The sequence below is a fragment of the Vanellus vanellus genome (genome assembly GCF_965231255.1).
Source record: "Vanellus vanellus genome assembly, chromosome: 19".
Classification (NCBI taxonomy): domain Eukaryota; kingdom Metazoa; phylum Chordata; class Aves; order Charadriiformes; family Charadriidae; genus Vanellus; species Vanellus vanellus.
In genome coordinates, this window is record NC_138924.1 from 7,855,629 (window position 1) to 7,867,357 (window position 11,729).

Here is an 11,729-nt window from a genome sequence, read left to right on the forward strand (position 1 = left end):
CCGCCAGCCGGGGCCAAGGGGACTGGGTGAAACGGGAGGGACACGTGGCCGAGCCCTGCCTGCTGCTGGGGGCAGGGGGGGTGTGGGGGGGTGAATCCCCTACAGCTGCACCCCGGGGGGGGACGGGACACCCCAACACGGCAGGAGCCGGGGGCCCGTGCAATGCTCACACTTTTATTGATACAAATGTACAAGGACACATCTTACAGTAGGGAGGGGGCCCCAGGGGTTTTGGGGGGGGGGGGGGGGGGAGAAGGGGGCAGGACGCCCAGGGATGGGGGGGGCCCATGGGCGCCCCGGTCCAGTGTAACGCTGCGGGCGACCCCGGGGGTACCGGCCGCCCGGCGAGGGGCTTTGTTGGGGGGGGCGGGAGGGGGGGTACATCGCCACCGCCGCCACGGACAGCTACACAGGCTATGTACAGGATAAGTTAGGCGTGGGGCGGGCTGCGGGGTGGGGGGGGGACGGGGGTCTGTACAGGGGGACGCAGGCACCGACCCCGCAGGCTGAGCACCAGCTCCTCGGCAGCCATGGGGGGGTTCGGGGAGGGCTCACCCCACGCCCCGGCTCCCCACGGGCTAAAAGCCACTCTGCAGCCACGCTCGCCCCAGGTGCCGGCCGCTGCCGGAGGGGAGGGGGAGACGGAGAGCGCGGCGGGGGCCAGGGGGTGCAGGGAGGGGGGGGATGCAGGCCGGCGCTCACTGCTTCTTCTCACGGGTGGTGATGGTGACCAGCTGCTTGGCGGCCTTGGCGATGTCGTAGGCACACTGGATGACCTGCTGGGTCAGGAGCTGGTAGTCCACGGCAGCGCCCGGCTCGGGCGGTACGGTCTTGCGGCACTCGCTCTGCAGCCGGTAGGCGCTGGCGTTGAGCAGCCGCAGGGAGCTCCGCACCGTCTCCAGCGCCGGCTTCTGCAGCGGGGCAGAGTCGGGACCCGTGTCAGGGTTGCGGGGGGACACAGCACCTGGTGGGGACACCCGCCCCCCACCCTGGGGACCCGCCACCCCTCCTACCTTGGGGAAGAGCGATGCCATCTCTGTCACAGCCGAGTGGATCTTCTCCGAGCAGGGCACAAAGCTGGGGGCGAGGAGAGGGGGTGAGCACAGGGGGGGACAGACGATGGGTCCCGACCACGTGGATGGCCCCATGCGAACACAGCCCCTGGGACCAGGGGGGTGCAGAGGGACCCTGTGGCCGTGTCCCAGCCCTACCTGTCGTGCTTGGACTCCTGCGCTGCCCGCAGCAGCTCCTGGATGTTCTTGGTGACCTGCTCAGTTTTGAGGATGACGTCCTCCGTGCTGGGCAGCCCGGGGTCCAGCTCCCCATCCAGCGGGTCCAGCTCGTGGGGGAAGTCCTCGTCCTTGCTCAGCTCCACGAAGCGCTTCCCCTCCATGCTGTGGGGACCAACCGAACCCCCCCCCCGCCCCGGGGGTCAGCACCAGCCCCATGTCCCTCTGTCCCCACGTCCCCAAGGGGGCTGCCGGTGCAGCTCCCAGCCCCGGCACTCACCTGATCAGGACCTCACCCGCCTGCGTGTTGTCGTAGTCGCTGTCGGTGCCGCTGCCGTGCCGGTCCAGCTTGCTCTGGAGGGGAGAGGAGCCGCGTCAAGCCCTGCCCAGCCCCATCCCAGTACAGGGTTGGGGGTCTCCCCACCCTGGGAGCTGCCCCCCCCCCCCCTCCCCAACCAGTACGTCACCATGTGCCGGGCACCGTCGGGCGGGCAGGAGAGCAGCGGGGAGGATGGGGGAAAGGGCACCGAGGAGGCAGACGGACCTTTCCGGATCTGGAGGGGGAAGAGAAGGGAAGCCGGTGCTGACCGGGGTGCAGGAGGGTCTGGAGCCAATCCCGGTGACGTGCAGGGGAGGACGAGCACAGGGGACACCGCAGCCCTGCATGCGGGAACGTCCTGCGGCCGCCGTCCCCCGGGCAGGTCCCCGGCCTGACCCGGGGGATGCAGGGTGGCGGGGGGACAGGACATCCCAGAGGCCACATCCCAGGAGGGTGACAGCCACCACGTCCCATGCAGGAACCGCCCCCGCCGTGGCCCCCTTACCCGGTACACGCTGGCTGGGATGTGCATGGAGTACAGAGCCTCGTCCTCCACCTCCTGGCGACACATGAAAGGTTACAGCCCCGTGGGGATGGGACCCAGCACGCTGGGGGAGGGGATTGGGGGGGAGCTGGGGGACTGCTGCACCCCAAAACCCACCCGCCTGCCCCAGCACACTCACGCCGGCGCTGAAGGGCTGCAGCCGCGTCACCAGTTCCTCCACCGGCTGCCCAAAGGGTTTCAGCGCCGAGCCCGGCTCGTACATGGAGAAGGCTTGGCGGTCCCGGCGGTGGGGGGGGGCCGTGCCCGGGGGGTGCCCGTGCTCCGGCCGCTCGCTGGGGGCCGGGGTTGGGTGCGCGGGGCCCGTCTGCTGCCGGATCTGCGTGTTCTCTGCCTGCAGCTTGTGGATCTGCAGCGGCGGAGAGAGGTGGGAGCGAAGGCATCAGCGAGGACAGGGGTCTGCCAAGGGCGGACCGGGGCAGGGGGGGGTCCCACCGGCCCCGCACCCACCTCGCGCTGCAGCCGGCGCAGCTCGTCGCTCAGGCTGTTGTTCACCTTCATCAGCTGCTGCACCTTGGCCTCGGAGGCGGCCAGAGCCTTCTTCACCTCCAGGTACTCCTGCAGCGTGATGGGGCCGTCCGAGAGGTCGGAGGAGTCCATGCTCTGTGGGGAGAGGGACTCAGCGCCACCATCCCGGAGCCGGAAAGGGGAGTGGGGGTCTGGGGTGGGGGTCCGGTGCTCACCCTGGCGCGGTTGTTGCGGGAGGCGTTGCGCAGCAGCTCCTGGTCTGTGTCCTCGTCAGAGGCGACGCTGTCGTAGTCGTGCTGGTCGTCCAGGTCACTCTGGCTCCGCAGGGAGTAGTCGAGGGCGTCTGGGGGTGGGCAAGGGGGTGCTGAGCACGGGAGGTGTCGGGGGGGGAAGGGGGGGAAGCTCAGCCCCCCCTCTCTGCCCCCCCATCCCTCACCTGTGGGGCTCAGCAGACTCTTCCCTTGCTGCCGGCGCTTGGCTTCCCCGAGGATGTCGATGAGCAAAGTGGCAAACTCCCTAGCGTTGAACCTGGCCAGCTTCTGCCGGCCCTGCGGGGGGACAGGGGGGGGATGGAAAGGGGGTGAGAGAGGGGGTCTGGGTGCAAAAGGAAGGGGCGCAGGGCCTGGGGGAAGGGTTGGGGGGGACCTCACCTGGTTGCGTGTGGCCGAGTACTCGGGGTTGACGGGGAGGAAGGGGACGGCGCTGCGCTCGGTCACCAGCGTGCTGTGGTTCTGCGTGGTCAGCCAGACTGGGGGCACGCACCCGGTGTCAGACCCCCCCGGGGGAGGGGGTTGGGGGGACTGGCACACACACAACCCCCCCCACACCCCCTCCCCGGAGCGAGCGGGCGGCAGGGCCCGGGGCTGGCGGCGGAGGCGGCAGGACGCAGGCGCGGGCGCCGGGCCAGGCTGGGAGCAGAGCCCGGCCGCGCTGACGGCAATTGCCGCCCCACGCAAGGCTGGGGTCCCCCCTGCCCCCCCAGCAGGGACACCCCCCTAATCCTCATCCCCTGTAGCACCACCTCTGTACCCCCCCAGCCAGCGGGGAGAGGGTTTGGCATCCTTGTCGGTGCCCACCCCGCCATGGCACCCCCCGTTTCCACGCCGCCGCCACCCCCCACCCCCAGCCCAAGGGTACCCCTCTGGGTTGCGCCCCCATCCCCGGGGGGTCCCGGCACCCACCTCCAGCAGCACCCCAACCCCGGCACCCAGCGGCGGCCCCTCACTCGAAGCGAACCTCCCCGGCCGGAGGAATGAGGAAGGAGGGGCCTGCGGTCCCGGCGGAGAGACGGATGCGGATCGGGGGGAGCGCGGGGCTCAGCCGGCTGCTCCTCCCCGCGCCGGGACGCCCGCCCCAACCCCGGCCCTGGGGGGGTAAGGGGGGGGTGGGGGCTGCACCCTGTCCCCCCCCGGCTCTGCACCCCTCACCCTCCGCTCACCCGCGTCGTTCTCCCGGCGATCCACCTCGTCGTAGACGTCCATGGCCAACTCTTCGAAGAGGCGGTTGCTGAGCTGCAGCGGGACAAGGGGACGGCGTCAGGCGGGATGGGGGGAGCAGAGGGGGGGAGCAGAGGGGCACCCCCCACCCCCCCTCCCCCAGCCCTACCCCAGCCCCCACTCACCGCCTGCAGCTTCTTCTTGGCTGCCTTGGCCAGCTCAGAGAGGTCCAGGCTGGGGGGGGGAGGGGGGGGGGGCAGGGAGGGGGCGGGGGGGAGACATGAAGTGGGGGTTATTCCTGGCCCATCCCTACCAAAACGGTCCCCAGTTGCACCCCACCACGATAGGGACCCCTCCCTTGGGGGGCTTCGCCGAGCAGGGCTGGCAGGCAGGCACTGGGGGACGAGGTGGTAGGGGGCGAGTGGGACCCCCCCCTCCCCGGGTGCCCCCCCCGGGTGCCGGGCTGTGCAGAGCAGCCGGGGCTGCAGGGGGGTCCCGCGCCGGCGGCACAGGGTCGGGGGGGCGCCCCCAGAGCCGAGAGCCGAGCGGACAATACCTCTGTGCCATGCACTTTGGGCGCACCCTGCGCTCCGGAGAAGGCAGCGGAGGGAAGAACAGGATAAAGGCGGACGTTAAACGCGCGGGCACGCGGACCCCCACCCCCCTGCCCGCCCTCCCCAGGGATGCTCCGGCGCCGGTCACAAGGAGGTGACCGTGGTCCCCCCCTCGGCCCAGCGGGGACGCCGGGGGGGACGCGGGACAGGGCAGCGGGGCTGCGGGCACCGGGCACTCACCTGTCCGCCATCTGCGGGATGATGTAGTGCCCGTTCTTGTGGTCTGTGCAAAGAGAAGGGTGGTGAGCGGGACCCCACAGCCCACCCTCCAGGGCTCAGGACACCCCCCCAGCCCCCAGGACCCCCGCGTTCACCTGGCTTCCTGCCACAGAGGTAGAAGGCCAGCCGGTCCGTCAGCTCGTACTGGCACTCCACCAGCCGCTCCGCCAGCTCGTGCTGGGCCGCCTGCCTGTGAGAGGAGGCGCCGGGGCGATGCCCACCCTAAGGATGGGGGGGGTGCAGGCAGGGGTAACCCCCCCCCACACACAGACCCCTGCCCCAGCCTCACCTGGCGTAGTCGATGGGGGTCCGGCCGTTCACATCGGGCGCCCCGGGGTCGGCGCCGTACACCACCAGCAGCTCTGCCTGCAGGATCTGCCCGGCCTTGGCGGCCACGTGCAGCGGCGTCGTGCCCTTCTCCTGCGGGAACGGGCAGCCTCAGCCCCGCGGGACGGGGATCCAGCACCACCCCCCCCGCCAAACACAACACCGTCCCCAGGGACCCCCGTCCCCACGGGCGCTCACCGGGTGGAAGAAGTTGGCCTGGGCGCCCAGCGAGAGCAGGCGCAGGCAGGTCTCCAGGTTGCCCGTCCGCACGCTCGAGTGCAATTGCTGCGGAGGAGAGACCCAGTAAGAGGGGGATCCCTCCCCACCGCCAAGGGGGGGCTCCCCACACCCCCACCCCACCTTGCTGAGGTCCTTGGCAGTGACACCATCATCATCCCGGCAGGGCAGCTTGTGGACGAAGGCCAACATCTGGTACTTGGCGCGGATGAACTCCGACTTGGTGGGGCTGGGGGGTGAATAGCAGGTTGTGGGGTGAGGAGGGGGGGGCGCCCGGCCGATGCAGACACCCCCTCCCCACGGCACTTACTGCACTTTATCCTGGGGGTTTGCCTTCCGGCGCCCGCTCTGCACCTGCGCCGGATCCAGCAGCGAGTGCTCCCAGATGGAGTTGGCCCCGTTGCTCGCCAAGGTGTGCACCATCTGCAGGGAAAAGGCAGAGCCTGGTGGGCGCGGGGCGGAGGGGGCGGGGGGTCCCTGTGTGTGTGTGTCCCCATGTCCCCGCGGGGCCGGCACCCACCTGGAGCAGGGTGGCGGGCCAGGGGCTGTGGCGCAGGTGCTTGACGATGGAGATGTGGCGGCCCAGGCTGCGGTGCACGCTGCAGCACTCGTCGCAGATGAGCACCCCGCGGTTGATGGAGGCCCAGCCGGGGTCTGCAGGGTGGCACAGGGGGTGTCACCGGGTGTCCCCGCCGCCGTGGCCCCCTCCCCATCCACCCCGCTGCTGCTGGGGGGGGATGCGTTGCCACAGCAACCGTTTCCCTGGCGATGGCGAGGGGCTCAGCACATCACCAGGGGAAACCCACAGGTTTCCCATAGCAACCAGTCAAAATGGGGGGGGGGGGCAGGACTTGGCCTCCCCCATCAGGACGGCAGCCGGTGGCAGGGAGGGATGATGCCATGATGCCAACCCCATGGCAGCGCACCTCAAGCAGGGGGGTACCCTGAACAGCCGCAGCACCCAGCGAGGCCACCCCCCCCCCCCCCCAGGCCCCCTGGGCTGGGTGTTTTGGGGGGGTCCTGCACGGGGGCAACGTGCCCACTGATGGGTGGGCACCCCCAGCCCGTGGTCTCCCATATACGGTGGTCACCGGCTCTGCAGCCTCAGCACCCCACCCCAGGCCAGCCCCACAGGGCACCCTGGCTCTCGGGACAGGCGCCATGCCCCCCTGCCCCCCACTGCCATACCCCCCCCCCAGTCCCAGCCCAGCCGGACTGGAGCCCTTTGTGTCCCCGCCGGGAACAAAGGGCCGTTTGAGCGGCTGCGCTGGCACCGTCCCCGGCACCCGTGGGGGCCCCGCTCCCAGCCGGGCGGCAGCTCTCCCCGCCTGCACCCCAAAACTGGGTGCTGGGGCTGGTCCGGGGTGGGGTCTGCCCCCACGGGGTGGCTGTGGGGCTGCAGCTGCCCTCTCCTCCCCCCCCCACCCGCACAACCACCCAGGGTAGGATTTGGAGACACCCCCCCTGCTGGGTCAGAGTCACTCCCCCCATGGTGACACAGGGTGACGATGCCAGACTGTCCCTGGGCGGCCCTTCCGCCAGGCGTCACAGGGGAGCCCTGCCAGCCTCTGCCCAGCCCCGCCACCCCTTGTTTCTGTAGGGCCTACACAAACACCGCCCCACCCCGCGGGAGCCCCAGGCACGGGAGGGTACGGGGCCCAAGAGGTGGCCAGTACGGGCCACCCACGATGGCCCTGAGCGGGTGACAGTGGCCCCTCGACCCCGCAGGGGAAGGCAGGCGGCCGTGCCTCCCCTGCATCCTTCCTCCCCAGGGGGTCCCGGCCCCCTCCCCAAGCCCCCCCCAGAGCCCTGGGGATGCTGTTTGGGGGGGTTGGGGGGCACCCAGCCTTGCAGTGCCTTGGGGCCGAGGTGGGGTGGCCGGGAGGAGCGGTGCCCCCCCCCCAGCCTGGCAGCCCCGCGCACACAGATGGCAGCGCCTTGGCAGCCGGCGCGGCAGCATCTGTGCCTTCGCGCCCGCTGCCCACGGGGCGCTGCCGGGAACAGGACGCTCTGCGCAGGGTAGAGCGGGGGGAGAGCCGGACGGCGAGGCTGCCCGAGGCCCCGCAACCGGCCGGATTTGGGGTACCCCCGGGGTGGAACCCCGTCCCGCTGCAGCAGGCAGCCGGGATGCGGTGGGACGCAGGCGGGCATCACGGCGGCTTTGGGGAGCACCGGCAGGGGGACACTCCGAACCCCGGGAGGGTCCTGGAGCCCAGGGGAGCTCCCGGCACCTCCATCCCTGCACCGGGACACAGGCTGATGCCAGGACCCCCAGCACTCAGCCCCACAGTGGTGAGGGGTGGGCTGGGGCCGGCCGGCATCCCCGCACAGGGCCAGCGGAGCGGGATTTGGCCAAGGGAGCCTGGGCAGAGGGACCAGTGCGCCCCGTGGGCACCCCACGACGCAGGGCCGGGCAGCGCATCCCCGGCAGCGGTGGCGGGTGCTCCCGGCATGGTAGGAAGCGGCCTCTGGACTTTATAACTCATTTCCTCACATGGCTGCCGGGTGATAAGAGATTGGAAGAAACTGGTTTCCATTTCCCTCCGCCCCGGCAGGGAGCCTCACCACCGCCCCGGGCACCCCTTGCACCCCTGTTTGCCCACTGGCACGGGGGGACGCGCCCGCAGGCAGGGCAGCCCCGTGCCCACGCATGCCGCCGGCTCTCCTGGCAGGATCCGGCCATTGGCACGTGGCCGGAATAATTTCGGCACAGCCTTGGCCCGCGGGCAGCTTTCCGGGGCCGGCTCGGAGCGAGCCTCAACGCTCGGCCCCATTCATTCATCGCCATGGGGCCACCCATGCTGGCCATGGGCAGGGTTTGGGGGTCCAGCCCCACCGCGACGCCCACCGGGCTCATGCCCAGCATGGGAGCTGCGGGCACCGCCACCGCCGGGGACACGCATCGTCTTGCCCAGGCTCAGGCTCCGGCTTGCAGCGCACCCGCCGCTGGCCCAGCTCAGCCCGCCTGCACCACCGAGCCCGGATCCAGCCGGCATGGGTGCTGGCAGCGGGGTGCTGGGGGGTGCAGGATGGCGTCCCCTCCCTCATCCTGCCTTTTGCAGGGTCCTCGGTGCTGCTGGCACCATCCCGCACGTCCCCAGCCTGTGCCAGCAGCCCCCACGCCGAGGGGTGCAACGGCTGTGGGTGGTGCACGGGGGCGGTGGGTGCAGTGGGGTACACTGGGTGCACCGGAGCAGCACTGGGTAAGGCATGGGGGGGGAGTTATCGGGTGTACGGGGAGATTTCTGGGGTGGGGGAAAGGGGGTGCACCAAGGAGGCCCAGGGGCATCACCCGGGCGCTGCACATGAGAGGGTTCCTGGGGGTGCACTCCGCCGGGGGTCCCCAGGGTGGGCGGCACAGGGTGCAGAGGCGACTCAGCGGGGGGAGTCCTGGGGGCACCCAGGGGGGTGCAAAGGGGTCTCACTGTGGGGTATAGAAGGAGATGCAAAAGGGCTCCCTGGGAGCATACGGGGGGTGCACCTCGGAGATGTACCGGGGGGCACAGAGGGGGCTCACGGGGGTGCTGGGGATGTACCGGGGGGCACTGCGGGGTGCAGAGGGGGCTCACGGGGGTACACGGGGCTGCACACCGGGGGGCGCAAAGGGGGCTCACGGGGAGCTCCTGGGGCTGTACCGGGGAGCAGAAGGCAGTCTCCGGGGGGGGCTCCGGGGGGGGATGGGGGGGTCCGGGTGGGAGGGGCAGCACGAGGTGCGAAGGGCCCCGCTGGGGAGGGGCGGGGGGATGGGGCGTACCGGGGGCGTACCGGGGGGCCCGGTGCCGGTGCTGGGGGGGCGGGGGGGGGTTCGGCCCTTACCTGGGGCGCTGCAGTCGGCGCACACCTCCGCCCGCGGCGCCTTCCGGGACATCCTCAGCGGCGAAGCGGGCCCGGGCCCGGGCCTCTGCGCCAGCGTGGGGCGGCGGCGGCGGCGCCCCCGGGCCCGCCGGGGGAGGGGGGTTGGAGGGGAGGGGAGGGGGGAGGGGGGGTCCGGGCGGCGGGGCGGGGGCGGGGGCGGCGGGGGCCCGGGGCCGCGGCGCGCCGGGGGCTGCCGGTTGCTCCCAGCGCCCGGCGGCTCCGCAGGAAGCGGCGCAAGCCCGGCCCCGGCGGAGGAGGGGCCGCACCGCCCCCGCCCCGCCACCGGCAGCTCCGCCGCGACCGCCCCGTACCGGCACCGGCACCGCCCCGCAACCCGCAACCGCACCGCACCCGCCCGGCATCCGCACCGCACCCGCTCCCGCACCGACACCTGCATCCGCACCGGCACCCGCCCCCGGCGCAGCCGGCTCCCGGCCCCGGCCCCGGTCCCGGTCCCGGCCATGCACAGAGCCGGCTCCCGGTCCCGGTCCCGGTTCTGAGTAAGCCCAGGCGCTGGGCACACCACCCCCCCGCGCCGGTTCTGGTTCCAGCCCTGAGCACCCCCCGCCCGGTCCTGTGCAACCCAGCCGGCTCCTGGGCATCCCTGTGGTCCTGCTCCTTGGCATTCCCTGGTCCTGGTCCTCCTCCTGGGCATCCCCTGGTCCTGGTTCTCCTCCTGGCCACCCCCTGGTCCTCCTCCTGGTCATCCCCTGGTCCTGATCTTGGTCCTGCTCCTGAGCATCCCCTGGTCCTGACCCCGGACCTCAGTGCCCTCCTTGTCCCATTCTCAATCCAGAACACTGTCCTGGTCCTGCTCCCAGCCCTGGTCCTGTTCATCCCTCCCTCCAGGTCTTGAGACCCCCTGTGGTCCTGGTCCTGGTCCCAGCCCAGGTCCTGCACACCCCAGTTCCAGCCTTGGGCACCTCCTGTTTGTCCCAGTCCTGCTCTGGGCACCCCAGCATTGGCTCTGGGCACTTGTCCTGGGATCAGCCCCAGCCCTGGTCACCCCCCAGTCCTGTTCCCAGTGCCAGCTCTGCCACCGTGCACCCCACTCCTGTGCGCCCCCACTCCCCACCCTGGCCCCATCCCAGGTGCACCACGGGGTGCAGCGTGGGCAGCCTCTGGGGGTCCTGGGTCACTGGTGTTCCCTGCCTGCCCCAGCAGCACAAGCAGGACACCGCACTGGGGATGCGTGGGGTGGGCTATAGCCTCCCTGGGGGCGTTCAGCAGGGGATTTTGGGGGGCTGGGGGGACTGAGGTCCATTTGGTCCCTCTGGGACCCTGTATAGGATCTTGAAGCAGGGGGGGACACCCCGGTACCACCATGGGGGCCCCGCAGGCAGCTATGCCGGCTGGACCCCTGCGGTACGGCCCCCCCAGGAGCAGGGCCCGATCCTGCCCCGCACCACCACGGGGCCAGGTTGTACACCCTGCGCCGTGGGTGACCTCACCGCTGGTTGCCAGGGAGACGGCTCATGACGTCATGGGGCAGCAGGGCTGGCAGGGAGATGGGGGATGATGGCGCGGGGACCTGGGCAGGGGGATGCGACCACTGCCGCCTTCATCATGGTTGAGCAGAGAATACTAACGAGGGGGATTCACCCCTGGGCAGCGGCCCCGTGGCAGGGCGGGGGGCAGCGGGGTGGGGGGCCGGGAGCGTGGCGCCGGTGGGAGGCCGAAGCGGCCGGCGGAGGCCCAGCCTCGCATTGTTCTCGGGCAGCAGCCGGAAAACGCGACGCCCGCCCCGGAGAAACGCAGGCGGAAAAGGAAACAGGGCCGGGGGGCCCCGCGCCTGCTGCTGCCCTGGGTGGGGGGGCTTGGACAGCCCCCCCCGAGCATGGCCCCTGCCCGCTGCCTTCGTCCCTGCCCTGCCATGTGCCCGGGCGCCCTGACCCATGGGGGGAGTGGGGGTCAACCGGGAGGGGGGAAATCAGCGGGGGTGGGGTGGGGGGTGGGTTGGAGGGGGGGATCTGAGTGCCAGCGGGCTGACCCTTTGCGGGGTCGGGAGCTGCGGTGATGGGCTGAGCAGTGCGGGGGGGTGGTGGTGGTGATGGCGAGGAGGAGGAGGAGGAAGACGGGGGCGATGCCGGGCAGGGCGACTACAAGTCCCATGAGGCCGGGCGGTGCGGGGGGGTGGGGGGGGTGGGGGGGGGTGGAAAGTGGAGGGGGGGTGGGGGCCGGCGGGGGAAGCACCGGGCGGGAGGTGCCGTGGCCGCCCCGCCCCGCGGCCCCCCCCCCACCCCAGCCCCCCCCCCCCGGCGCCCCGCTCCGCCCCGCGCCGCGCCCGCCGCGCCGCTCCAGCATGCACGGAGGATGCTCGCGTCTTGCTCGGGCAGGAAGGGGCCGGAGGGCAGGTACCCGCTGCACTACCTCGTCTGGCACAACCGCCCCCGCGACCTGGACCGGGAACTCAGCGCCAAGCAGGTGGGGTGGCGGCGGGGGAGGGCGGGAAATGCACACACC

General features: G+C 72.0%; 2 protein-coding genes across 2 annotated transcripts in view; one reads left to right on the forward strand and one right to left on the reverse strand.

Annotated features, from left to right (window-relative positions):
* Positions 1-175: 175 nt before the first annotated feature.
* On the reverse strand, positions 176-9,279 carry GIT1 (GIT ArfGAP 1; the record flags this gene model as incomplete). Its single annotated transcript, XM_082492972.1, has 21 exons — positions 176-911; positions 1,014-1,077; positions 1,212-1,394; positions 1,510-1,583; positions 1,697-1,783; positions 2,054-2,107; positions 2,232-2,459; positions 2,561-2,713; positions 2,794-2,921; positions 3,015-3,126; positions 3,229-3,326; positions 4,017-4,089; positions 4,200-4,248; positions 4,809-4,851; positions 4,943-5,037; positions 5,137-5,267; positions 5,373-5,459; positions 5,535-5,640; positions 5,722-5,834; positions 5,932-6,065; positions 9,228-9,279. The coding sequence occupies 21 exons, from the start codon at positions 9,277-9,279 to the stop codon at positions 699-701; spliced, it is 2,277 nt and encodes a 758-aa protein (XP_082349098.1). The 3' UTR covers positions 176-698.
* Positions 9,280-11,566: 2,287 nt separating this feature from the next.
* Positions 11,567-11,729, forward strand: part of ANKRD13B (ankyrin repeat domain 13B) — an 8,628-nt gene continuing 8,465 nt past the window's right edge. The window contains exon 1 of the mRNA XM_082493157.1: positions 11,567-11,690. Within this exon, the coding sequence (XP_082349283.1) occupies positions 11,580-11,690 (111 nt within the window). The 5' untranslated portion in view covers positions 11,567-11,579. The remainder of the gene's footprint in view (positions 11,691-11,729) is intronic.